This window comes from Bos indicus, chromosome 18, assembly GCF_029378745.1.
Source record: "Bos indicus isolate NIAB-ARS_2022 breed Sahiwal x Tharparkar chromosome 18, NIAB-ARS_B.indTharparkar_mat_pri_1.0, whole genome shotgun sequence".
Taxonomy (NCBI): domain Eukaryota; kingdom Metazoa; phylum Chordata; class Mammalia; order Artiodactyla; family Bovidae; genus Bos; species Bos indicus.
In genome coordinates this window covers 63,883,178-63,909,075 of record NC_091777.1, presented here as the reverse complement: position 1 = coordinate 63,909,075, position 25,898 = coordinate 63,883,178, and the positions used below count along the sequence as shown (strand labels likewise).

Genomic DNA, 25,898 nt, shown 5'->3' with positions numbered 1-25,898 from the left:
CCCGACCCCTTCTCTCTGTCCTGCCCCGGGACCCCTCCCCCTGGTCCCAGCATCATCCCTGGGGCTCCCCCGTGGGGCCTGTGCAGAGTCTGGTCCCCGACTGACCCGCTGGCTCCTCTCCTGCCACCAGCAGCTCCAAGGGCTCACTGGGCGCCGACCACTCGGAGGAGAGGCCGTGTCCACCGTAGCATCTGTATTGGCCCCTGTGGATGGTGCCCACGGGGCCCAGGGGGAAGTCGGCCTGAGAGAGCCCCTCCTGGGGCCTCTGGGCAGGGCGCTGGGGGAGGTCCTGTCCCCCCTCCTTGAACAGAGCTAATCTGGCGTAGCTGACATCAGAGCGGCACTGGAGGGTCAGGTTCTGTCCAGAGGTGATGACAGGGCCCTGCGAGGTCAGGAGGGAGGGCTTCCCAGACAGCCCTGGGGAGAGACACGCGTCGGTTGTAGGGACTGCTTCCCCATGAACCCCCCTCTCCCGGCCCGGCCCCAGGCCTCGCCGTGTCTCAGTCTGTGTGTCTGTCCTGTGAGCCCCACGCTCCTCTCCCCACCCTCTCACAGGGGCTCCCCTGGGAGCAGAGACCCCGGTAAGTTGTCTTGTCTGCACAAATGTATGGGCTCAGGATGGGACTTCCTCACCTGGGACCAGGAGCTCCAGGGGGTCGCTGGGGGCCGACCACACCTGGGGGGTGTCCCTGTAAAAGCCGTAGCATCTGAACATCCACCTGTGCCCGGGGGTCACAGAGCCCACGGAGAACAGGGCCTGGGTCTGCCAGTTGGGGGCTCGCTGTCCATCCAGGGTCCGAGAGGACTCATCTTCTCCTTCCTTGGTCAGAAGGAATCTGTTAAATCCCTGATGGGAGCCACACTGGAGGGTCACGCTCCCTCCCAAGGTCACCACAGGGCTTGGCAGGGCTGAGAGGCTGGGTTTGCCGTAGAGTCCTAGGAGAGAAGGAGGCAGCTGGTTTTGTGGGGCCCCCACCCTTCCCTCCCCTCCCCAGGGCTGGGCTGTGAGAGGGACACCCCCTGAGAGCAGACCCCTCCAGAGGGCAAAGGCTGAGGCCCCCGAGTGTCCCTCACCTGTCACCACCAGCTCCAGGGGGTCACTGCGCTCTGACCAGCCAGTGGGGGTGCTGTAGTAGCACCGATAGCTCCCTGTGTGGTCCTGTCCCATGTGTTGGATGGAGAACCTGGCCTTGTCCCGGGGCTCCAGGGGTTTCTGTCTGTCCAAGAGAACCGGGCTTCCCTCTTTATCCAGATGGAACTCCTGGATCCCCAGGGTCCCCCGACACCAGATGGTCACGGGGCTCCCCCAGGAGACCACAGAGCCGGGCTCAGCCCAGATGGTGGGTTTGGGGAGGGTCCCTGGAAGGAAATCAAATGTGGGCTCACCAGGTGCCCCCGCCAGGCCCCGGCTCTCAGCCCAGACCTCCCAGACTCCCCCTCTGTGAGCCCTGAGCTGCCCTCCCCTGGCCCGCAGCCTGGGGGTGACCTTGTCCTCATGAAAGGAGGGAGCTGGGCCCTGGGAGAGACTCACCGGCCTGCACCTGGGTCCTCAGGCCCACACTCAGCCCTGGAAGAGAGCGCCCTGTGAGAGGTGTGCCCTCAGCTCTGAGCAGCACCTCTCCACCCCGGGAGCCTCCTGGGCCCTGGGGTCCCCTGACAGAGCAGGCTGGCTGGGGGTTCCCTCCAGACCAGGGCTCCCCCTGCCCCTCCTCATCTCACCAAAGCAGAGCAGGGCGAGGAGCGTGGAGGCCATGGCGTCTCCTCCCTGCGGTCCAGGCTGTGAGGATGGAGGAGACCTGGGTGTCCTCCGGACAGACAGACCACAGGGTGTGTCCTCTCCAAGGCTGGGGCTTCCTGTCACACGGCTGTCACTTCAGCGTTCCCACAGGAAGGGGAACAGCCTCTTTTTGAAAGCCTGGCGTCATCCCCATTACAGTCCCAGTGTGTTTCTGAGACGCCCCTTCCAATAGAGGGCATCCAGGACATGCCCGTCCCTCTGCAAGCCTCACCTCGGGGTCTGCTTCCTCCTCTGCCCACCGATAGCAATCCCTGTGGGGTTCTCACTGTGGATGGGGTCACCAGGCCCTGGAGATGCTTCGGAGAGGATGCCAGCCCCTGATGCCCGCAGGACTCAGATCCCCAGAGACACTTTTTTTTTTTTTTTAATTGGAGGACCGTTACTTTACAATATGGTGCTGGTTTCTGCCATACATCAGCATGGATCGGCCTTATGTGTCACATGCCCTCCCTCTATAACCTCTCTCCCCTCTAGGTTGTCACAAAGCCCCTGTGTGAGCTCTGTGAGTCACATGGCACACTCCCCTGTGGTCTGTTTTACACGTGCTGGTGTGCACGTTTCCATGCTCCTCTCTCCATTCGTCCCAACTCTCCCTCCCCTCTGAGTCCACAAGTCTGCTCTTTATGAGGGACACACAGTCAGCGTCTCCCTGGGCTGAGCGGAGTCCATGTGGCCGAGAACCCAAAGGAGATGCTCAGGGAGTAAGGATAGAAACTGACTCCTCCCCTGCCCCGGAGTGTGGGTTTTCCCCGTCACAATCCCCTTCAGGGGTGTCTCTCTTTATCGAATCACCGTCCAGCCCACCTTCCTGGGAACAAGCCCCTGGGTACTTCCTGCCTCCTCGGGGCCTCGGGGTCCTTGGGCACAGTCTCCTCCCGATCTTGTCATCACCTGCAAGCTTTAGGGGGTATTGATTTGGGTCAGAGCTCTCACTCTGATGGAGAACAGATACTCCTGTAAACGTGTGCCCGCTGCTCATGTACCTGGGGTGGCGGTGCCCTTTCTCGGCACCTGAGGTTCCTCCTTTGCATGTTGTCCCAACCCCAGCCCTCAGAGGGGCTGCGGGCTCTTGCTGCCATCGTCATGGTCAATTTCCAGACGAGGTGATGGCAGGAGAGGGTGGATGTGAAGGGCTGCAGGCTGAGACTGCACATAGAGGGTGAGTGTGGTACCCACCCAGAGTCTCCTCTGCTCCTAACTCTGAGACGTGCTTGGAGAGTGTTTCTGAAACACGTAGCCACAGACAAGGGCAGAAAGAAAGTTCACCAAATGGAGGGGAAGCACAGCAAAGCAGGAGAGGTAGGCCATGTGGCCCCGGCGATGGGGATCATCTCGGGGTCGGAGGAGGGTTTCCACCCATGTGGACACACAGAGGGAACCATCATCACAGAAACATACAGGGAGGCAAGCATGTGGATTATTTTGTAGAAGAACAGGTGGTCACTGAAAAGAGGTGAAAATTTTCAACGTGAACAATCCAGTAGATTGAACACGTTAAAAAGTCATGCAGTCAAAAAGACAGCTGAGCGGCCACGTATGAAGTCGGAGTATAGCATTGAGGAAATGGTTCAGAGTGCAGCATAGAGAGCAGACAGGGAGATTCAGGAGAGGCGGGCCTGTGCTGAGGGCCAGTGTGGTATCTGTCGTAAGTGTCAGATGGGAAGACGCTCACGACAGACGGCAACGGCTGAGGAAGCAAATAACGGAGCCTCCTTTACTGATGAGAACCGACCTGCGAAGGGCTGGGACTCATGCCTCTGCACGTGACACCCGAGGGCCGCGCTCCTGGGTCCCTGACTGAGACTCGGTGCTCCTTACTTAGGGGCCCCAGCGGGATCACTGGCCAGGGATCCAGACACGGCATACTTAAGCTAAAGACCCCACACCCTGCAACGGAGAGCCTGTGTGCCAGAGCGACATCAACAAATAGGTTAATTAATTACAACAAATAGGTTATATACAACAAATAGGTTAATTAATTACATGGTAAAAAGTAACATTCGTATCTTGACCTTTCATAATAAACTGAGAACCTGAAGGTTAAATTTAAAAAGTATTTGGTACTGAATTATACAATTTGAAACAGTTAATTCTATTTTAAGTAAAATTCAAGTTAAAAAAGGCAGACTGGACTGAGGCCCTGAAAATGTCCTGAAATTACTTCCAGTGGAAAACGCAGATTATCAAGCGAATGACCAGCCCACAGGGAGCAGACTGCCCCCTACCAAAAGGGGGCGCTAAAGGATACTGGAGCCATGCTGTCAGGCATTAACCAGGAAGAGTTCCCCCTGAGTCGGAGCACTTGCAAGGGGCAGAAGTGAGGGCTTCATGCAGAGCACATCCCAGCTTCCAGAAGGTCCGGCACCGCCTCCCGCTGTGGGCCGTGCCTTAGCCTCAAACCGCCAGGTCCTCAGAGAAGAGGTGGGCTCTGGGGGCATGGGGCCCTTAACCTTGACAAGCGTTTTCCTCTCCTAGTACTTGAGTTACACGCTGGATTCCAAATAGGAAGTGTTCTCAAGCAACTTGATAAAAAGAGAATGAGGGTGAGAGAAGGCATTTCCAGAGGTGCAAGTTCTTGGATATTGATGGTTTTCACATAGAAAGGGATACTGAGAAATGGCAGAGAGACAGTGAGATGAAACAGAGAGGAACACATAGCTGAAAATGAGCTTTGGAAAAGTACGCAGACACACACTTGCATGCACAAACACACCCACACGTGTGCATGGAGAGAGACGTACGCATGCCCACACACGTGTATATGAGTACCCAGAATTCAGGTGAAGTACCGTTAGTACTTTGTCTTTTCTAAAGGAGGAGGAGAATGCATACGTGTTCAGAAATAAAAATGTAAATACGTATTTTAAGCATGAGAGCAAGCGCGAAAATCAGAAATGGAATAACTCCCAATGTGCCTGGTATAATTAAATGAAAGAAAACCTTTTCAGCTTTAATGAGGTATAATTGACAAAACTGATGCTGTAAAGAGCTATATTGCATAGGAACCTGGAATGTTAGGTCCATGAATCAAGGCAAATTGGAAGTGGTCAAACAAGAGATGGCAAGAGTGAATGTCAACATTCTAGGAATCAGCGAACTAAAAGGGACTGAAATGGGTGAATTTAACTCAGATGACCATTATATCCACTACTGTGGGCAGGAATCCCTCAGAAGAAATGGAGTAGCCATCATGGTCAACAAGAGAGTCTGAAATGCAGTACTTGGATGCAATCTCAAAAACGACAGAATGATTTCTGTTCATTTCCAAGGCAAACCATTCAGTATCACAGTAATCCAAGTCTATGTCAAAACCAGTAACACTGAAGAAGCTGAATGATTGTATGAAGCCCTACAAGACCTTTTAGAACTAACACCCCCCAAATTATGTCCTTTTCATTATAGGGGACTGGAATGCAATAGTAGGAAGTCAAGAAACTCCTGGAGTAATGGGCAAATTTGGCCTTGGAGTACAGAATGAAGCAGGGCAACAGCTAATAGAGTTTTGCCAAGAGAAAGCATTGATCATAGCAAACACCCTCTTCCAACAACACAAGAGAAGACTCTACACATGGACATCACCAGATGGTCAACACCAAAATCAGATTGATTATATTCTTTGCAGCCAAAGATGGAGAAGCTCTATACAGTCAGCAAAAACAAGACATGGAGCTGACTGTGGCTCAGATCATGAACTCCTTATTGCCAAATTCAGACTTAAATTGAAGAAAGTAGGGAAAACCACTAGACCATTCAGGTATGACCTAAATCAAATCCCTTATGATTATACAGTGGAAGTGAGAAACAGATTTAAGGGACTAGATCTGACAGACAGAGTGCCTGATGAACTCTGGATGGAGGTTCGTGACTTTGTAGAAGAGCAGAGATTAAGACCATCCCCATGGAAAAGAAATGCAAAAAAGCAAAATGGCTGTCTGAGGAGGCCTTACAAATAGCTGTGAAAAGAGAAGTGAAAAGCAAAGGAGAAAAGGAAAGATATTCCCATCTGAATGCAAAGTTCCAAAAAATAGCAAGGAGAGCTAAAAAAGCCTTCCTCAGCAATCAGTGCAAACAAATAGAGGAAAACAACATAATGGAAAAGACTAGAGATCTCTTTAAGAAAATTAGAGATACCAAGGGGCATTTCATGCAAAGATGGGCACAATAAAGGACAGAAATGGTATGGACCTAACAGAAGCAGAAGATATTAAGAGGTGGCAAGAATATACAGAAGAACTGTACAAAACAGATCTTCATGACCCAGATATTCATGATGGTGTGATCACTCACCTAGAGCCAGACATCCTGGAATGTGAAGTGAAGTGGGCCTTAGGAAGCATCACTACAAACAAAGCTAGTGGAGGTGATAGAATTCCAGTTCAGCTATTCCAAATCCTGAAAGATGATGCTGTGAAAGTGCTGCACTCAATATGCCAGCAAAGTTGGAAAACTCGGCAGTGGCCACAGGACTGGAAAAGGTCAGTTTTCATTCCAATCCCAAAGAAAGGCAATGCCAAAGAATGCTCAAACTCCCGCACAATTGCAGTCATCTCACACACTAGTAAAGAAGTGCTCCAAATTCTCCAAGCCAGGCTTCAAAGTATGTGAACAATGAACTTCCAGATGTTCAAGCTGATTTTAGAAAAGGCAGAGAAACCAGAGATCAAGTTGCCAGCATTCGCTGGATCATTGAAAAAGCAAGAGAGTTCCAGAAAAACCATCTATTTCTGCTTTATTGACTATGCCAAAGCCTTTGACTGTGTGGATCACAATAAAATGTGGAAAATTCTGAAAGAGATGAGAATACCATATCATCTGACCTGTCTCTTGAGAAACCTGTATGCAGGTCAGGAAGCAACAGTTAGAACTGGACATGGAACAACAGACTGGTTCCAAATAGGAAAAGGAGTATGTCAAGGCTGTATATTGTCACCCTGCTTAATTAACTTATATGCAGAGTACATCATGAGAAACCCTGGACTGGATGAAACAAGCTGGAATCGTGATTGCTGGGAGAAATATCAATGATCTCAGATATGCAGACGACACCACCCTTATGGCAGAAAGTAAAGAGGAACTAAAAAGCCTCTTGATGAAAGTGAAAGAGGAGAGTGAAAAAGTTGGCTTTAAGGTCAACATTCAGAAAACTAAGATCATGGCATCTGGTCCCATCACTTCATGGGGAATAGATGGGGAAACAGTGGAAACTGTGTCAGACTTTATTTTTTGGGCTCTAAAATCACTGCAGATGGTGACTGAAGCCATGAAATTAAAAGACGCTTACTCATTGGAAGCAAAGTTATGACCAACCTAGGTAGCATATTCAAAAGCAGAGACATTACTTTGCCAACAAAGGTCCGCCTAGTCAAGGCTATGGTTTTTCCAGTGGTCATGTATGGATGTGACAGTTGGACTCTGAAGAAAGCTGAGTGCCGAAGAATTGATGCTTTTGAACTGTGGTGTTGGAGAAGACTCTTGAGAGTCCCTTGGACTGCAAGGAGGTCCAACCAGTCCATTCTGAAGGAGATCAGTCCTGGGTGTTCATTGGAAGAACTGATGCTAAAGCTGAAACTCCAATAGTTTGGCCACGTAATGCAAAGAGCTGACTCATTGGAAAAGATCCTGATGCTGGGAAAGATTGAGGGCAGGAGGAGAAGGGGACTACAGAGGATGAGATGGTTGGATGCATCACGGACTCAATGGACATGAGTTTGGGTAAACTCCGGGAGTGCTGATGGACAGGGAGGACTGGCCTGCTGCGATCCATGGGGTCACAAAGAGTCAGACACGACTGAGTGACTGAACTGAACTGCACTGAATTGACAAAAATTGTATCTGTTCCACATGCACAGCTTGACGTTGTGACTTCTGTCTATGCTGTGAAATAAGTACCGCCGTCATGCCAATTATAGTTAGTGTGTCCATCAGCTCCCGTAGTTCATCTTGGTCTGCGGGTCTGGTGAGGACACTTCCGGGCTACCCTCTGAGCGGGATTGAGTCTACAGTAGAGTTCGGTCAGCTCTAGTCACATCGCTGCACATCAGGTGTCCAGAACTTATGGTGGACATCCCTGAAACTTTGTTCCCCGTGACCAGCACCTCCCCGTTATCCCCTTCCCAGCCTCTGGGGACTACGTTCTCCTCCGTCTCTCTGAATCTGTTTTAGATTCCACAGGTTAGTGAGCTCCTGCTGCGTTTGCCAGCCTGTGTCTGGCTTACTTTACTCGGCTTAATGTCCTCCGGTTTCACCCATGTTGTCTCAAAAGGAGGATTTCCTTAGTTAAAAGGCTGAGTGAGACTCCACTGTGTGTGTGTGTGTGTGTGTGTGTGTGTGTGTGTGTGTGTCTGGCATTTTCTTTGTGCATTTATCTATCGACAGACATCCAGGTTGTGGCCGCATCCTGCTACTGGGAACAACACTGCAGAACACAGGAGTGCAGATACATCTGTGAGGTCCTTGCTTCCTCTTCTTTGGATACATACCCCGGAGTGGAATTGCTGGGTCATGTGGTAGTTCTGCTTTTAGTTTCTTAAGGAAACTCCACACTGCTTTCCACGGTGGCTGCACCGACGCCTTCCCAACCACCATGCACAAGGTTCTCTTCCCTCCGCATTTTGGCAGCACCTCTCTTTTTCCTGGGAGTCGAGTGTGTGTAACACGTGCAGTGACATCTTACTGGCTCCGGCGTGCGCTCCCCTGAGGACTGGTGGATGTTGAGCGCCTTTCCATGTCTGTTTGGTCATTTGGATGTCGTCTTTTGAGAGATACCTGTTCAGGTCCTGTGCCCATTTAAAAACCGGGTTGGTGTTACTTTGGGTTGACTTGTGTGAGCTCCTTGTATATTTGAGAAGTAGCTCCTTATCAGATGTGTGGTTTGCACACATCTTCTCCCGTTGCACCCATTGCCTTTCCTGGGACTGTTTCCTTTGTTGTGTGGGTTTTATTTACCGGACTGCCCCTGGTCTGGTTCTGTCTTTGCTGCCTGTGCTTTTGGTGTCGTATCCAAAGAACCCTTGTCCACACCATGTCACGACGCTCCCCCTGTGTCTTCCTCTTGTTCTTTCATCGTTTCCGGCCCTGTGTCTCTGCTGCGTTTTGAGATGATTTCACTTATAGTTTGAGCTGAGGGTCCAGCTTCACCCTCCTGCCTGCTGTCATCTGGCTCTTCCAGCACCGTTTATTGAAGGGATTTTCCCATTGTGTTCTGGGCACCCCAGTGGAAGATCAGTTCACTGAAGCTCTTTAAGACAATTACTGTTATCTACCTCTTCCAGCAGGAGAAGGCCACGGCACCCCATTCCAGTACTCTTGCCTGGAGAATCCCATGGACGGAGGAGCCTGGTAGGCTGCAGTCCATGGGGTCGCATAGAGTCAGACACGACTGAGCGACTTCACTTTCACATTTCACTTTCATGCATTGAAGAAGGAAATGGCAGCCCCTTCCAGTGTTCTTGCCTGGAGAATCCCAGCGACGGGGGAGCCTGGCAGGCTGCCGTCTATGGGGTTGCACAGAGTCGGACACAACTGAAGCGACTTAGCAGCAGCAACAGCAGAAGCAGCTCTTCCAGCACCATTTATTGAAGGCAGTGTCCTTTACCATTCTCTGTTCTTGGCACCTTGTGGAAGATCAATTCACTGAGCTGCTTTGGGACAAGTGTTTTCCGTGATAAGGGAGCTCGTAGATCTCCCATTTTCTTGCCATTTCTCTGCTTCCCTGGGCAGAGTCATGGTTCCCGATTCTCAGTGTTTCTTGTGGCTCTGCTTTGCTGTCTGTGCGCTGGGAGAAGCAGCCGCCTCCTCTTGGATATATGGTGGGATTTTGCCCCCAGCCCAGTTAGAGATTCTGGAGCCTCGGAGACGTGGTCTGTGGACATGAGGCTCCCCCACCCTCCCGTCCAGGGAACGATGCTGTGCCCCCGCCCCGTTGTGCCCCTGCCCTGAAGGAGAAGTCTGAGGACCCCGTGCTCCTCTAAGCCCCGAGGCGGAGCCGGCCGCACAGAGCCCCGTCCCTTCTCTTCCTGCTTTGTGGCCCCAAGTGTGTCTGTGGCCTGGTGCTCTCGTGAGCTGAGCAGCGAGGCGGTGTCTGAGGCAGCGGCCCGGAGCCTGGGGACGTGGCGCGGCTGCATCCACTGTCCTCCTGAGGAGGAGGGGCCTGGGCCCAAGGAGGGTCCTCTCAGCGCTGAGCTCTGCCAGCTTGTGGGAGGGGAGACAGGGAAACAGAACCTCCTCCGTTTATCCTTTTGAAGTGGTTCTTGTTGCTTTTTTTGCTCATCCAAGGTGTTGCAGCTCACTAGCTGGATTCTGCAGTTTGCTTAAAGGTCATTAGGCCCAAATAATCCCGGTTTATCAGTGTTTCTGTGCGAGGTGAGGGCTGGGACTTCCCGATCTGCCATCTTGCTTAAAGCGCTGATTAAAATTTCTGAAATGTGTCACAGTGAGGCCAGAAATGGAAAACAGAAACGATAGTTAACTAGTGTGCGTGCTCAGTCACTACAGCCATGTCTGACTCTTTGCGACCCCATGGCCTGTAGCCTGCCACGCCCCTCTGTGCACGGGATTCACCAGGCAGGAATACTGGAGGGGGTGGCCATGACCTCCTCCAGGGGATCTTCCCCACCCGGGGATTGAACCCAAGTCTCTTACGTCTCCTGCACTGGCAGGGGCCTCTTCACCCCTAGTGCCCCCTGGGAAGCCCTGATAGTCCACATACACAGGGAAACCGAGAAGAGTAAGCAGGTATCTTGCACTGTTTTTGAATGAGAGAAACGGAGTGATGGTAGGCTGCACTCGGGCTCCCCAGGCGGCTCAGTGGTAAAGAATCTGCCTGCCAGCACAGGACGTGCAGAGACTCACGTTCGATCCCTGGGTGGGGAAGATCCCCTGGAGAAGGACATGGAAGCCCACCTCAGTATTCTTACCTGGAGAATCCATGCCCAGACGAGCCTGGCAGGCTACTGTCTGTGGAGTCACAAAGAGTTGGACATGACTGAGCACAAGCGCGGGCACACAGACACACACAAACACACACACACACACACACACGAAGAGACTGCAGACCCAGACAACCCACCTGCCCACTCCCCAGACCAGGTGCCCCCTCCCTCGGTTCTGCAGTTTGTGTGTGCAGTCTTCAGGGTTTTGTAAATGCAGTATCACGTCATCTGCATACAGAGACAGTTTTGCCTCCTTCCTGCCCCAAGTTGAATCCTTTTTTTTTTTTCTTGCCTGATTGCTATGACTAGGACTTCCAGTGGTGTGTTGAACACAAATGGTGAGAGTGGGCGTCCTTACCTTGTCCCAGAGTTCTAGAAAGGCTTTCCGCTTGTTACCTTTGAGGACTGTGTTGACTGTGTGCTTGTCATAAGTCGGTTTTATTACGTTGCGATGTCTTCCCTCTGTACTCACTTTGGCGACACCTTTTATGATGAATGGATGTTGTATTTTATCAGTGCTTTCTCTGAACCTGTTAAGACGAGCATGTTGTTTTGTCTTTTCTCTTGTTGATGTGGTGACTTACATTGATCGATTTGCACATGTTGAATTATCCTTGTGACTCTGGTATGAATCCAAGTTGATCATGGCGTGTGATTCTTTTTGTGTGTTGTTGAATTCGGTTAGCTAATATTTTGTTGCCCATTTTGCGTTTATGTTCATAAAGCGCTCTGTTCTGTAACTTCTTTTTTGGTTGTGTCTTTGTCTGGTTTAGGTATCGGCGTGACGGTGGCTCATAGAAGGACTTTGGGAGTGTTTCGTCCTCTTCAGTCTCCTGGGAGAGTGTGAAGAGGGTCATATAAGTTCCTCTTTGTCAGTTTGGTAGAAGTCCTCCGTGAAGCCATCCAGTTCTGGCCTCTGGTTTGCATGGAGTTTCAATTGGTGTTATTACAGATTCTGTGTCGCTTCCATTGGCCGGTCTGTTCAGGCTGTCTGGGTCTTCTTGCCTCCGTTCTGGTGGGCTGTGTGTCTCTAGAGACTCGTGCATGTCTTCCAGGTTTGCTGTCGGATGGCTGAGCACACAGTGGTTCTTAGTACTCTCTTATAAACTTTTGTATCTCTGAGGTATCATTTTTAAAAAATTTATTAGTTTTGGCTGTGCTGGACTTCCCTGGTGGCTCAGATGGTAAAGAATCTGCCTGCTACTTGGGAAACCTGAGTTTGATCCCTTGGTGGGGAAGATCCCCTGGAGGAGGGCAATGCAACCCACTCCAGTATCTCACCTAGAGAATCTCATGGACACAGGAGCCTGGTGGCCGCAGTCCATGTGGTCGCACAGAGTCAGACACGCCTGAGGGACAGACGGTGCTGGGTCTTCCTCGCTGCCTAGAGGAGCCTGGTGGGCTACAGTCCATGCGGTCACAGAGTCAGACATGACTGAGGGACAGAGGATGGTGCTGGGTCTTCCTCGCTGCCCAGAGGAGCCTGGTGGGCTACTACTGTCTATGGTGTCTCAAAGAGTCAGACACGCCTGAGTGACAGAGGATGGTGCTGGGTCTTCCTAGCTGCCCAGGGGCTTTCCTCCCATTTAGCTGAGCACAGGACGGTTTTCCCTTCTCTGTGGTGCCTGGGCTCCTCGCTTTGGTGACGTATCTTGTCGCAGGGCACGGCTTTGGGCCCGCGGGCTCAGCATTTGCGGCCGGCGGGGGATCTTCTCGCAGCAGGGATGGAACCCGCGTCCCCTGCGTTGGCGGCTGGATTCTTATCTGCCAAGCCACCAGGGAAACCCGGTAGCTGCCCTTGTTCCTCCCGTCTCATTTCTTATTTTGTGTATTTGAGTCCCACGTTGTTCCCTTTTGAATTTGATGTGATGCACTGGACTCCTACAGTCGTGTTTCACTTATTCACCGTCATGCTTGAAAACTGACTTGTGTTTCTGTAGTAGCAGTCCAGCTTTGTGCATATTTTGTATAAAATTCTGTCGCATATATACACACCAAACCATTCATTTTGGTGAAAGTGATTTCTGTAACTTTTTCTACTGTGAACCACCCACGTGTCCTTTTTCTCCTTGTACACGCGTGGCTGTGCACGCATCTTCCTCTGGGTTATACAACTGTGGGCCAGCGCTGTGTCTCTGCCCTTTAACTGAGAGTTGCTGTTCAAACGCCAGGGTGTCCCTTCACACTGACAGTGTTTCTGGAGAGACTACAGCGGGTGTCCTCGGACAAGGAGGAGAGGCATGCAGGGTCCAGAGGGGGCTCAGGGAAGAGTTTAGGATCCAACTGTTCCAAACAGGGCCCCATTTAACCCATTTATTCAGTTACTTTAACAGCATTCTGTTTCTGAGAAGAGATGGAGGTCATTGCGCACACCAGAGACGGCGGGCATGAACAATGAGGCTCACGTCCTCCATGCAAGTGGACAGAGCCTGCGGGCATGCAGGGTGAGGACCCACCCCTGCCATGTGGGATGCGCCTCGGGCCAGGGGTGAGAGCAGCCGGGAGACGGGGCATCCTCCCCAGGAGGGAGGGGCCCCGTGAGCAGAGGCCGACCCACCTGGGCCTCCTCCCACCCTGCGGCTCATCTCTCCCCCAGGGTCAGAGGCTCATCCAGAAGCTCCTACACCAGAAGCTCGCGTCCCGGGCTCCTGCGCTCTGGGCGGTGCGGGGTCCCGGTGCACAGCTCCGGGCTGCATCTCGGCTCCTCCGTGGTCGTGCCAAGCCTGGCAGAGAAGGATCCCGAGGAGCAGCAGGACCGAAGCCGCGAGGCCCATCCGGGTGAGATTCTGCACCGTGTAGTCTGGGGTGAGGGCACACAGGTCAGCGCCGGCCCCGTTACTCACTGTGTGTGCCCAGGGCACCTGCCTCCCGTGAGAAGACGCAGCCCCGAGCCCAACTCCTGACAGGGACACTGTCCTTGTTCACACTCGCGGGTCTGACAGCGGTGCTGGGGGAGGGTATCAGCCGAGCCCGAGTGTCGTGAAGGGAGGCTGTGGGTGGGCCGTGTCCTCCTCGGGAGACTCCTGGGGTCTCTCTATCTTACTGTCTCAGACGTTCCTGTCAGGACCCTGAGCTGAAGGAGCTCCGACAGCACAGGGTGGGGTGGGGCCCTCCCCTGAGCAGTGGTCTGTGGGGTCCCGGGGTGGACCCCTATGAGCGGTGGTCTGTGGGGTCCCAGGGTGCGGCCCGCCCCTGAGTGGTGTTTGCAGGGTCCTGGGGTGGGACCCCGCCCCTGATCAGTGGTCTGTGGGGTCCCGGGGTGGGACCCAACCGTGGCTCCCACGGATCCACCTCCCCCTACAGACGCTCGCTCAGCCCTCTGTGTCTGCCAGCTGGACTCTGCCCGCGGGAGGAAGTGATCCCTGCAGCCTCCGGGGCCAGGATGTGGTGGGGGCGGACCTGCTTCTCCACAGACTGAACCCCATCCAGCAGCCTCAGGCCCCTGCAGCCTGTGGCTCTGGCGCCATCTCTGCCTGACTCCCCGCCGCCACTCGACGATCTGAGGGGCCTTGTCCTCCCAGAGAATGTTAAAATGCCCTGGGGTGGGCTGTCTCCCCTGAGCAGAGAGCCCCGAGACTCCCCAGGTTCGGATCTGGGTCTGTGGCTGGGAGACTGGGTCCTGGGAATGAGCCCAGGAAGGCGTACGCCGGGCTGACCCGAGGACCCCACCTCACGCACCTCTGCCCTGCACGGCCCTGTGGCCTCCCCGAGACCCTCCCACTGACCACCTGCCCCTCCGGGACCGCAGTGTGGGAGGAAGGGGCGGGGCGCGGGCTCCAAGGCCCCTCCCTCAGGGGGCCCTCCTTCAGCGCCCCCTCCTCCACCACCGCCCTGCGCTCCCAGGGCAGAGCCCCGAGCTGCTGAGTGAGACGGACAGACTGGGCCTCACCTGCGACCACGAGCGCCAGGGGCTCACTGGGCTGTGACAGCAGGTAGGGGTCTGTGCTGAGTGAGCCGTAGCACCTGTAGGTGCCCCCGTGGGCTGAGGTCACAGGGCTCAAGGAGAACTCGGCCTGGTACCGCCCATCTTGGTCCTGGGAGCGCAGACGCAGGGGGCGATCGGCTGGCCCCTCCTTGGACAGAAGGAAGGTGTCCGTCCTGTCTCCTGACTGACACAGCAGGGTCACATTCTCCCCCGGGGCCACCGAGGGGCGCGGCCGCACCGAGAGGGAGGGTCTGTCTCTGAGCCGTCCTGCAGAGAGGAAGGGGGTGCGGGCGCCGGGCCTGGTTCTGAGCGAGACTCCGCGGGCCTCTCTGGCCCCTCAGCGCTGTCTCTGTTTCTCCGAGTCTCTCCCCTTCCCCTGGTCCCAGCATCATCCCTGGGGCTCCCCCGTGGGGCCTGTGCACAGTCTGGTCCCCGACTGACCCGCTGACTCCTCACCTGCCACCAGCAGCTCCAGGGTCTCACTGGGGGCCGACCACTCGGAGGAGAGGCCGTGTCCACCGTAGCATCTGTACTGGCCCCTGTGGATGGTGCCCACCGGGCCCAGGGGGAAGTCGGCCTGAGAGAGCCCCTCCTGGGGCCTCTGGGCAGGGCGCTGGGGGAGGTCCTGTCCCCCCACCTTGGACAGAGCGAATCTGGTGTAACCAACGTCAGAGCGACACTGAAGGGTCAGGTTCTGTCCAGAGGTGACGACAGGGCCCTGCGGGGTCAGGAGGGAGGGCTTCCCAGACAGCCCTGGGGAGAGACACACGCTGGGTTGTAGGGACCGCTTCCCCTGTGGACCCCCTCTCTCGGCCCGGCCCCAGGCCTTGCCGTGTCTCAGTCTGTGTGTCTGTCCTGTGAGCCCCACGCTCCTCTCCCCACCCTCTCACAGGGGCTCCCCTGGGAGCAGAGACCCCAGTACGTTGTCTTGTCTGCACAAATGTATGGGGTCAGGACGGGATTCCTCACCTGAGACCAGGAGCTCCAGGGGGTCGCTGGGGGCTGACCACACCCGGGGGGTGTGCCTGTAAAAGCTGTAGCATCTGAACGTCCCCCTGTGCCCGGGGGTCACGGGGCCCACGGGGAACAGGGTGTGGTTCTGCCCGTCGGGGGTTTGCTGTCCATCCAGGGTCCGAGAGGACTCGTCTTCTCCTTCCTTGATCAGAAGGAATCTGTTAAATCCCCGACTGGAGGCACACTGGAGGGTCACGTTCCCTCCCGAGGTCACCACAGGGCTCGGCAGGGCTGAGAGTCTGGGTTTGCCATAGGATCCTAGGAGAGAAGGAGGCAGCTGGTTCCGTGGGGCTCCCGCCCTCCCCCCCAGGGCTGGGCTGTGAGAGGGACAGCCCCTGAGAGCAGACCCCTCCCGAGGGCAGAGCCCGAGGCTCCCTAGAGTCCCTCACCTGTCACCACCAGCTCCAGGGGGTCACTGTGCTCTGACCAGCCAGTGCGGGTTCCGTAGTAGCACCGATAGCTCCCTGTGTAGACCTGCCCCATGTAGTGGATGGAGAACCTGGCCTTGTCCCCGGGCTCCAGGGGTTTCTGTCTGTCCCAGAGATCTGGGTTTTCCTCTTTATCCAGATGGAACTCCTGGGCACCCGGGGACCCCTGACACCAGATGGTCACAGAGCTACCCCTGGGGACCACAGAGCCTGGCTCAGCCCAGATGGTGGGTTTGGGGAGGGTCCCTGGAAGGAAATCAGAGGCGGGCTCACCAGGCGTCCCCCCCAGGCCCCGGCTCTCAGCCCAGACCTCCCAGACTCCCCATCCGTGAGCCCCGAGCTGCCCTCTCCCTCCCCGCAGCCTGGGGGTGACCCCTGTCCCCACGAGAGGAGGGAGCTGGGCCCTGGGACAGACTCACCGGCCTGCACCTGGGTCCTCAGGCCCACACTCAGCCCTGGAAGAGAGCGCCCTGTGAGAGGTGTGCCCTCAGCTCTGAGCATTGCCTCTCCACCCCGGGAGTCTCCCAGGCCCTGGGGTCCCCTGACGGAGCAAGCTGGCCGGGGGGTCCCTCCAGACCAGGGCTCCTCCTGACCCTCCTCATCTCACCGAGGCAGAGCAGGGCGGGAAGCACGGGGGCCATGGCGTCTCCTCCTACGGTCCAGGCTGTGAGGATGGAGGAGACCTGGGTGTCCTCCGGACAGACAGACCACAGGGTGTGTCCTGTCAGAGGCTCAGGCTTCCTGTCACGTGGCTGTCACATCAACGTCCCCGCAGGAAGGGGAACAGCCTCTTCTTGAAAGCCTAGCGTCGTCCCTGTGACAGTCCCAGTGTGTTCCCGAGACACCTCTTTGAGGTGTGGGCAAGCAGGGCGTGTCCTTCCCTCCGAGAGCCTCACCTTGGGGTCTGCTTCCTCCTCTGCCCGCCCATCAGCAGGTCCCCAGGGGTCCTCACCATGGACGGGTCACCAGGCCCTGGAGATGCTTCAGGGAGGATGTCAGCTCCTGCTCCGCGCAGGGCTCAGATCCCCAGACACACACGATGCGGTGCCCCCGCCCTGTCGTGCCCCTGCCCTGAGGGACAAGTCTGAGGACTCCTTGCTCCTCTAACCCCCAAGGCCAAGCCGGCCGCACAGAGCCCCGTCCCTTCTCTTCCTGCTTTGTGGCCCCACGTGTGTCTGCTGCCTGGTGCTCTCGTGAGCTGAGCAGCGAGGCGGTTTCTGAGGCAGCAGCCTGGAGCCTGGGGACGTGGCGCGGCTGCACCCACTGTCCTCCTGGGGAGGAGAGGGCCTGGGCCCAAGGAGGGTCCTTTTGGTGCTGAGCTGCGGCAGCTTGTGGGAGGGGAGACAGGGAGACAGAACCTGCTGTTTATCCTTTTGAAGTGGTTTGTCTTGCTTTTTTTGCTCATCCAAGGTGTTGCAGCTCACTAGCTGGATTCTTCAGTTTGCTTAAAGGTCATTAGGCCCAAATAATCCTGGTTTATCAGTGTTTCTGTGCGAGGTGAGGGCTGGGACTTCCCGATCTGCCATCTTGCTTAAAGCGCTGATTAAAATTTCTGAAATGTGTCACAGTGAGGCCAGAAATGGAAAACAGAAACGATAGTTAACTAGTGTGCGTGCTCAGTCACTGCAGCTGTGTCCGACTCTTTGAGACCGCACAGCCCGTAGCCTGCCACGCCCCTCTGAGCACGGGATTCTCCAGGCAGGAATACTGGAGGGGGTGGCCATGCCCTCCTCCAGGGGATCTTCCCCACCCAGGGATTGAACCCAAGTCTCTTACATCTCCTGCACTGGCAGGGGGCTCTTCACCACTAGTGCCCCCTGGGAAGCCCTGATAGTCCACATACACAGGGAAAACCGAGAAGAGTAAGCAGGTATCTGGCGCCGTTTTCGAATGAGAGAAACGGAGTGATGGTAGGCTGCACTCGGGCTCCCCAGGTGGCTCAGGGGTAAAGAATCTGCCTGCCAGCACAGGAGGTGCAGAGACTCGAGTTCGATCCCTGGGTGGGGAAGATCCCCTGGAGAAGGACATGGAAGCCCACCTCAGTATTCTTACCTGGAGAATCCATGGACAGACGAGCCTGGCAGGCTACTGTCTGTGGAGTCACAAAGAGTTGGACATGACTGAGCACACACGCGGGCACACATGCACAGACACACACACACACACACACGAACAGACTGCAGACCCAGACAACACTCCTGCCCACTCCCCAGACCAGGTGCCCCCTCCCTCGGTTCTGCAGTTTGTGTGTGCAGTCTTCAGGGTTTTGTAAATGCAGTATCACGTCATCTGCATACAGGGACAGTTTTGCCTCCTTCCTGCCCCAAGTTTAATCCTTTTTTTTGTTTCTTGCCTGATTGCTATGACTAGGACTTCCAGTGGTGTGTTGAACACAAATGGTGAGAGTGGGTGGCCTTACCTTGTCCCAGAGTTCTAGAAAGGCTTTCCACTTGTTACCTTTGAGGACTGTGTTGACTGTGTGCTTGTCATAAGTCGGTTTTATTACGTTGAGATGTCTTCCCTCTGTACTCACTTTGGCGACACCTTTTGATGAATGGATGTTGCATTTTATCAGTGCTTTCTCTGAACCTGTTAAGACGAGCATGTTGTTTTGTCTTTTCTCTTGTTGATGTGGTGACTTACACTGATCGATTTGCACATGTTGAATTATCCTTGTGACCCTGGTATGAATCCCAGTTGACCGTGGCGTGTGATTCTTTTTGTGTGTTGTTGAATTCAGTTAGCTAATGTTTTGTTGCACATTTTGCATGTATGTTCATAAAGCGCTCTGTTCTGTAACTTTTCTTTTTTGGTTGTGTCTTTGGTTTAGTTATCCGGCTGACAGTGGCTCATAGAAAGACTCTGGGAGTGTTTCGTCCTCTTCAGTCTCCTGGGAGAGTGTGAAGAGGGTCATATAAGTTCCTCTTTGTCAGTTTGGTAGAAGTCCTCCGTGAAGCCATCCAGTTCTGGCCTCTGGTTTGCATGGTGTTATCATTGGTGTTATTACAGTTCAGGCTGTCTGCGTCTTCTGGCCTCCGTTCTGGCGGGCTGTGTGTCTCTAGAGACTCGTGCGTGTCTCTTCCAGGTTTGCTATCAGATGGCTCAACACACAGTGGTTCTTAGTACTGTCTTATAAACTTTTGTATCTCTGAGCTATCAATTTAAAATACTCAAATTTTTAAAATTAATTAAAATAATTAATTTTAAAAAATTATATTAATTTTGGCTGTGCTGGATGTCCCTGGTGGCTCAGATGGTAAAGAATGTGCCTGCAATGCAGGAAACCTGGGTTCGATCCCTGGGTGGGGAAGATCCCCTGGAGGAGGGCCTGGCAACCCACTCCAGTATTTTCACCTGGAGAATCTCACGGACACAGCAGTCTGGTGGGCTACAGTCCATGTGGTCCCAAAGAGTCGGACACGACTGAGGGACAGACGGTGCTGGGTCTTCTTCACTGCCCAGAGAGGCTGGTGGGCTACTACTGTCTATGGGGTCACAGAGTCGGACACGCCTGAGTGACAAAGGACAGTGCTGGGTCTTCCTCGCTGCCCAGGGGCTTTCCTCCCATTGAGCTGAGCTCAGGAAGCTTTTCTCTTCGCTGCGGTGTCTCAGCTCCTCGCTTTGATGGCGTGTCTTGTCGCAGGGCAGGACTCTGGGCCCGCGGGCTCAGCATTTGCGGGATCTTCTCGAAGCAGGGATGGAACCTGCGTCCCCTGCGTTGGCGGCTGGATTCTTATCCACCAAGCCACCAGGGAAACCCGGTAGCAGCTCTTGTTCCTCCCGTCTCATTTCTTATTTTATGTATTTGAGTCCCACGTAATGCCTTTTGAATTTGATGTGATGCACTGGACTCCTACAGTCGTGTTTCACTTATTCACCATCATGCTTGAAAACTGACCTGTGTTACTGTAGCAGTCCAGCTTTGTGCGTTTTTTTTGTGTAAAATTCTTTCGCATATATATACACCAAACCATTCATTTTGGTGAAAGTGATTTCTGTAACTTTTCCTACTGTGAGCAACCCACGTGTCCTTTTTCTCCTTGTACACACGTGGCCGTGCACGCATCTTCCTCTGGGTTATACAACTGTGGGCCAGCGCTGTCTCTTCCCTTTAACTGAGAGTTGCTGTCGACTCTCCAGATTGACCGGGCTGATGAGTACACCTGCGCACGATGTGTTGGGATTCGTCAGAGTCAGCCTTGTCTCCTCCATCGTTTTCTCTTTCCATCTCTTACAGATGAACTAGGAGGTGGGCATCTCATTTCAGGGAACCTGGGCATAAAACTGAGGTGCAGATGATCCTATGTGATTGTAATGAGAAGACACATTTGGGCACGTGGGGCCATCGGTGGGGGCTGGCCGCAGCAGACTCGCCCTGTGGGAAAGTCTGCTTGCTCTTTCCTTCCCACCGGCCTTCAGCGCGTTCACCAGGGCTCCTTGAGATTGGCCACGGAGTGTGTTTGCCTCAAAGGAGACACACAGCTCACACACCTGGGCTCTTTAAGCATTTATTGCCTGATGATTTTGTCTGTGCCGGGTCTGTGTTGCTGCGGGGGTGTGTCTGGTTGTGTGAGCAGGGCTGTTCCCTCGCTTTGGTGTCTGGGCTTCTGCAGCACTGGCCTCTCTGGTGGTGTGCGGGCTCCAGGACGTGCTGGCCTCTGTCGCTGCAGCTCATGGACTCAGTTGCTCCCTGGCGTGTGGGGTGTTCAGGATCACGGATTGAACCCGTGTCTCTTGCATTGGCTGGCAGATTCTTCACCACCAGGGAAACCCCATATCGGGGCTCTTTACAAAACGATATATTCCTGAGCTCATTTACCAGTGTAGCCCTGACGGTCACTTCAAACGCCAGGGTGTCCCTTCACACTGACAGTGTTTCTGGAGAGACTACAGCGGGTGTCCTCGGACAAGGAGGAGGGGCATGCAGGGTCCAGAGGGGGCTCAGGGAAGAGTTTAGGATCCAACTGTTCCAAACAGGGCCCCACTTAACCCATTTATTCACTTACTTTAACAGCATTCTGTTTCTGAGAAGAGATGGAGGTCATTGCGCACACCAGAGACGGCGGGCATGAACAATGAGGCTCACGTCCTCCATGCGAGTGGACAGAGCCTGGGGGCATGCAGGGTGAGGACCCACCCCTGCCATGTGGGATGCGCCTCGGGCCAGGGGTGAGAGCAGCCGGGAGCCGGGGTGTCCTCCCCAGGAGGGAGGGGGCCCTGTGAGCAGAGGCCGAGCCCCCTGGGGACGCCTGGGCCTCTTCCCACCCTGCGGCTCATCTCTCCCCCAGGGTCAGAGGCTCATCCAGAAGCTCCTACACCAGAAGCTCGCGTCCCAGGCTCCTGCGCTCTGGGCTGTGTTGGGTCCCGTTGCTCAGCTCCGGCTGCGTCTCGGGCTCCTCCGTGGTCGTGCCGAGCCTGGCAGAAAAGGATCCCGAGGAGCAGCAGGACCGAAGCCGCGAGGCCCATCCGGGTGAGATTCTGCACCGTGTAGTCTGGGGTGAGGGTGCACAGGTCAGCGCCGGCCCCGTTACCCACTGTGTGTGCCCAGGGCACCCGCCTCCCGTGAGAAAACGCGGCCCCGAGCCCAACCCGACAGGGACGCTGTCCTTGTTCAGACTCGCGGGTCTGACAGCAGTGCTGGGGGAGGGTATCAGCCAAGCCCGAGTGTCGTGAAGGGAGGCTGTGGGTGGGCCGTGTCCTCCTCGGGAGACTCCTGGGGTCTCTCTATCTTACTGTCTCAGACGTTCCTGTCAGGACCCTGAGCTGAAGGAGCTCCGACAGCACAGGGTGGGGTGGGGCCCTCCCCTGAGCAGTGGTCTGTGGGGTCCCGGGGTGGGGCCCGCCCCTGAGTGGTGTTTGCAGGGTCCTGGGGTGGGACCCCGCCCCTGATCAGCGGTCTGTGGGGTCCCGGGGTGGGACCCAACCGTGGCTCCCACGGATCCACCTCCCCCTACAGACGCTCGCTCAGCCCTCTGTGTCTGCCAGCTGGACTCTGCCCGAGGGAGGAGGTGATCCCTGTAGCCTCCGGGGGCAGGATGTGGTGGGGGCAGACCTGCTTCTCCACAGACTGAACCCCATCCAGCAGCCTCAGGCCCCTGCAGCCTGTGGCTCTGGCGCCATCTCTGCCTGACTCCCCGCCGCCCCTTGACGATCTGAGGGGCCTTGTCCTCCCAGAGAATGTTAAAATGCCCTGGGGTGGGCTGTCTCCCCTAAGCAGAGAGCCCCGAGACTCCCCAGGTTCGGATCTGGGTCTGTGGCTGGGAGACTGGGTCCTGGGTATGAGCCCAGGAAGGCTTACGACGGGCTGACCCGGGGACCCCACCTCACCAACCTCTGCCCTGCACAGCCCTGTGGCCTCCCCGAGACCCTCCCACTGCCCACCTGCCCCTCCGAGACCCCAGTGTGGGAGGAAGGGACGGGGCGCGAGCTCCGAGGCCCCTCCCTCAGGGGGCCCTCCCTCAGCGCCCCCTCCTCCACCACCGCCCTGCGCTCCCAGGGCAGAGCCCCGAGCTGCTGAGTGAGACGGACAGACCTTGCCTCACCTGAGACCACGAGCGCCAGGGGCTCACTGGGCTGTGACAGCAGGTAGGGGTCTGTGCTGAGTGAGCCGTAGCACCTGTAGGTGCCCCCGTGGGCTGAGGTCACAGGGCTCAAGGAGAACTCGGCCTGGTACCACCCGGCTTGGTCCTTGGAGCGCAGACGCAGGGGGCGATCGGCTGGCCCCTCCTTGGACAGAAGGAAGGTGTCCGTCCTCTCTCCTGACTGACACAGCAGGGTGACGGTCTCCCCCGGGGCCACCGATAGGCCCGGCTGCACTGAGAGGGAGGGTCTGTCTCTGAGCCGTCCTGCAGAGAGGAAGGGGGTGCGGGCGCCGGGCCTGGTTCTGAGCGAGACTCCGTGGGCCTCTCTGGCCCCTCAGTGCTGTCTCTGTTTCTCCGAGTCTTTCTGTCTCCTCCCCGGGACCCCTTCCCCTGGTCCCAGCATCATCCCTGGGGCTCCCCAGTGGGGCCTGTGCAGAGTCTGGTCCCCGACTGACCCGCTGGCTCCTCACCTGCCACCAGCAGCTCCAGGGGCTCACTGGGGGCCGACCACTCGGAGGAGAGGCCGTGTCCACCGTAGCATCTGTACCGGCCCCCGTGGACGGTGCCCACCGGGCCCAGGGGGAAGTCGGCCTGAGAGAGCCCCCCCTGGGGCCTCTGGGCAGGGCGCTGGGGGAGGTCCTGTCCCCCCACCTTGGACAGAGCGAATCTGGTGTAGCTGACGTCAGAGCGACACTGGAGGGTCAGGTTCTGTCCAGAGGTGACGACAGGGCCCTGCGGGGTCAGGAGGGAGGGCTTCCCAGACAGCCCTGGGGAGAGACACGCGCTGGCTTGTAGGGACCGCTTCCCCTGTGGACCCCCCTCTCCCGGCCCGGCCCCAGGCCTCGTCGTGTCTCAGTCTGTGTGTGTCCTGTGAGCCCCACGCTCCTCTCCCCACCCTCTCACAGGGGCTCCCCTGGGAGCAGAGACCCCAGTACCTTGTCTTGTCTGCACAAGTGTATGGGGTCAGGACGGGATTCCTCACCTGGGACCAGGAGCTCCAGGGGATCGCTGGGGGCTGACCACACCCGGGGGGTGTGCCTGTAAAAGCTGTAGCATCTGAACGTCCACCTGTGCCCGGGGGTCACGGGGCCCACGGGGAACAGGGCCTGGGTCTGCCCGTCGAGCATTCGCTGTCCATCCAGGGCCCGAGAGGACTCGTCTTCTCCTTCCTTGGTTAGAAGGAATCTGTTAAATCCCCGACGGGAGCCACACTGGAGGGTCACATTCCCTCCCGACATCACTACAGGGCTCGGCAGGGCTGAGAGGCTGGGTTTGCCGTAGGGTCCTAGGAGAGAAGGAGGCAGCTGGTTCCGGTGGGCCCCCACCCTCGCCTCCCCTCCCCTCCCCAGGGCTGGGCTGTGAGACGGACAGCCCCTGAGAGCAGATGCCCTCCCGAGGGCAGAGCCCGAGGCCCGCGAGAGTCCCTCACCTGTCACCACCAGCTCCAGGGGGTCACTGCGCTCTGACCAGCCAGTGCGGGTTCCGTAGTAGCACTGATAGCTCCCTGCGTGGTCGTCTCTCATGTAGTGGATGGAGAACCTGGCCTTGTCCCCGGGACCCGGGGGTTTCTCTCTGTCCCAGAAAACTGGGTTTCCCTCTTTATCCAGATGGAACTCCTGGGCCCCCGGGGGACCCTGACACCAGATGGTCACGGGGCTCCCCCAGGAGACCACAGAGCCTGGCTCAGCCCAGATGGTGGGTTTGGGGAGGGTCCCTGGAAGGATATCAGAGGCGGGCTCACCAGGCATCTCCCCCAGGTGCCGGCTCTCAGCCCAGCTCTCCCAGACTCCCCCTCCGTGAGCCCCGAGCTGCCCTCCCCCTGCCCACGGCCTGGGGGTGACCTTGTCCCCACGAGAGGAGGGAGCTGGGCCCTGGGAAAGACTCACCGGCCTGCACCTGGGTCCTCAGGCCCACACTCAGCCCTGGAAGAGAGCGCCCTGTGAGAGGTGTGCCCTCAGCCCTGAGCAGCGCCTCTCCACCCCGGGAGTCTCCTGGGCCCTGGGGTCCCCTGATGGAGCAGGCTGGCTGGAGGTCCCTCCAGACCAGGGCTCCCCCTGCCCCTCCCATCTCACCAAGGCAGAGCAGGGCAGGGAGCGCGGGGGCCATGGCGCCTCTTCCCTGCGGTCCAGGCTGTGAGGATGGAAGAGACCTGGGTGTCCTCCGGACAGACAGACCACAGGGTGTGTCCTCTCCGGGACTGGGGCTTCCTGTTACATGGCTGTCACATCAGTGTCCCCACAGGAAGGGGAACAGCCTCTTCTTTAAAGCCAGGCATTGTTCCTGTGACAGTCCCAGTGTGTTCCTGAGACACCCGTTTCAGGTGTGGGCAAGCAGGGCATGTCCTTCCCTCTGAGAGCCTCACCTCGGGGTCTGCTTCCTCCTCTGCCTGCCCATCAGCAGGTCCCTGGGGGTCCTCTCCGTGCACGGGGTCTGCAGGCGCTGGAGATGCTTTGGGGAGGATGCTGTCTCTTGCTGCCCACAGGGCTCAGATACCCAGAGACACACTTTTTTTTTAAATTGCTGGATCATTACTTTACAATATGGTGCTGGTTTCTGCCACACATCAGCATGGATCGGCCGTGTGTGTCACATGCCCTCCCTCTAGAACCTCCCTCCCCTCTAGGTTGTACAGAGCCCTGTGTGAGCTCGCTGAGTCACAGGGCACATTCCCCCGTGGTCTGTTTTACACGTGCTGGTGTGCGCATTTCCATGCTACTCTCTCCATTCGCCCCACCCTCTCCTTCCCCTCTGTGTCCACAAGTCTGCTCTTTATGAGGCACAAACGATCAGAGTCCCTGGGCTCAGTGGAGTCCATGTGGCCGAGAGCCCAGAGGAGGCTTCAGGGAATAAGGAAGGAAACTGACTCCTCCACTGCCCTGGAGTGTGGGTTTCCCCCATCGCAGCCCCCTTCAGGGCGTCTCTCTGTATCGCATGACCGTCCAGCCCGCCTTCCTGGGAACAAGCCCCTGGGTGCTTCTTGCCTCCTCAGGGCCCCGGGGTCCTTGGGCACAGTGTCCTCCCAGTCTTGTCGTCACCTGCAAGCTTTAGGGGGTATTGATTGGGGTCAGAGCTCTCACTCTGTTGGAAAACAGATGCTCCTGTAAATGTGTGCCCGCTGCTTATGTACCTGGGGTGGTGGTGCCCTTTCTCTGCGCCCGAGGTTCCTTCTCTGCCTGTTGTCCCGACCCCAGCCCTCAGAGGGGCTGCAGGCTCTTGCTGCCG

The 25,898-nt window shown here is 56.4% G+C and overlaps 4 protein-coding genes across 7 annotated transcripts in view; all 4 read right to left on the bottom strand.

The window, feature by feature from the left end:
• LOC109572041 (leukocyte immunoglobulin-like receptor subfamily B member 5) overlaps nucleotides 1-25,898 on the bottom strand; it is a gene marked incomplete in the record, with an annotated part of 242,862 nt that overhangs the window by 89,687 nt on the left and 127,277 nt on the right.
• LOC109572067 (leukocyte immunoglobulin-like receptor subfamily B member 3) overlaps nucleotides 1-25,898 on the bottom strand; it is a 70,940-nt gene that overhangs the window by 33,777 nt on the left and 11,265 nt on the right. Inside the window, exons 1-3 of one of the 4 annotated variants that reach the window (XM_070771821.1) lie at nucleotides 1,075-1,317; nucleotides 634-936; nucleotides 106-417 (exon numbers count right to left, since the gene is read on the bottom strand). The exons of the other annotated variants lie outside the window; for them this stretch is intronic. Of the exons in view, the coding sequence (XP_070627922.1) occupies nucleotides 106-417; nucleotides 634-936; nucleotides 1,075-1,168 (709 nt within the window). The 5' untranslated portion in view covers nucleotides 1,169-1,317. Of the gene's footprint in view, nucleotides 1-105; nucleotides 418-633; nucleotides 937-1,074; nucleotides 1,318-25,898 lie in introns of those variants that run through there. 4 annotated transcript variants of the gene reach the window in all.
• LOC139177232 (leukocyte immunoglobulin-like receptor subfamily A member 6) lies at nucleotides 13,015-17,161 on the bottom strand. The gene is made up of 7 exons (XM_070771840.1): nucleotides 16,703-17,161; nucleotides 16,515-16,550; nucleotides 16,057-16,341; nucleotides 15,623-15,925; nucleotides 15,110-15,406; nucleotides 14,618-14,920; nucleotides 13,015-13,528 (listed from the first exon to the last, which is right to left on the bottom strand). The coding sequence occupies exons 1-7, from the start codon at nucleotides 16,734-16,736 to the stop codon at nucleotides 13,335-13,337; spliced, it is 1,452 nt and encodes a 483-aa protein (XP_070627941.1). The 5' UTR covers nucleotides 16,737-17,161; the 3' UTR covers nucleotides 13,015-13,334.
• Nucleotides 20,245-24,854, bottom strand: LOC109571863 (leukocyte immunoglobulin-like receptor subfamily A member 6). Its single transcript, XM_070771809.1, has 7 exons — nucleotides 24,749-24,854; nucleotides 24,563-24,598; nucleotides 24,106-24,390; nucleotides 23,659-23,961; nucleotides 23,147-23,443; nucleotides 22,638-22,940; nucleotides 20,245-21,587 (listed from the first exon to the last, which is right to left on the bottom strand). Exons 1-7 carry the CDS (start codon nucleotides 24,780-24,782, stop codon nucleotides 21,394-21,396), a joined length of 1,452 nt encoding a protein of 483 aa, XP_070627910.1. The 5' UTR covers nucleotides 24,783-24,854; the 3' UTR covers nucleotides 20,245-21,393.

Excerpts from the sequence above, each read along its gene's own strand:
- LOC109571863 (XM_070771809.1), bottom strand. The coding sequence starts at position 24,782 with ATGGCCCCCGCGCTCCCTGCCCTGCTCTGCCTTG. Across the intron at positions 24,391-24,562 it reads GAGGACCCAGGTGCAGGCCG|GGACCCTCCCCAAACCCACC; the intron begins GTGAGTCTTTCC and ends ATATCCTTCCAG. Across the intron at positions 23,444-23,658 it reads CCTGGAGCTCCTGGTCCCAG|GGCTGTCTGGGAAGCCCTCC; the intron begins GTGAGGAATCCC and ends GTCTCTCCCCAG.
- LOC139177232 (XM_070771840.1), bottom strand. The coding sequence starts at position 16,736 with ATGGCCCCCGTGCTTCCCGCCCTGCTCTGCCTCG. Across the intron at positions 16,342-16,514 it reads GAGGACCCAGGTGCAGGCCG|GGACCCTCCCCAAACCCACC; the intron begins GTGAGTCTGTCC and ends ATTTCCTTCCAG. Across the intron at positions 13,529-14,617 it reads CCTGGCGCTCGTGGTCGCAG|ACTACACGGTGCAGAATCTC; the intron begins GTGAGGCCCAGT and ends CCCTCACCCCAG.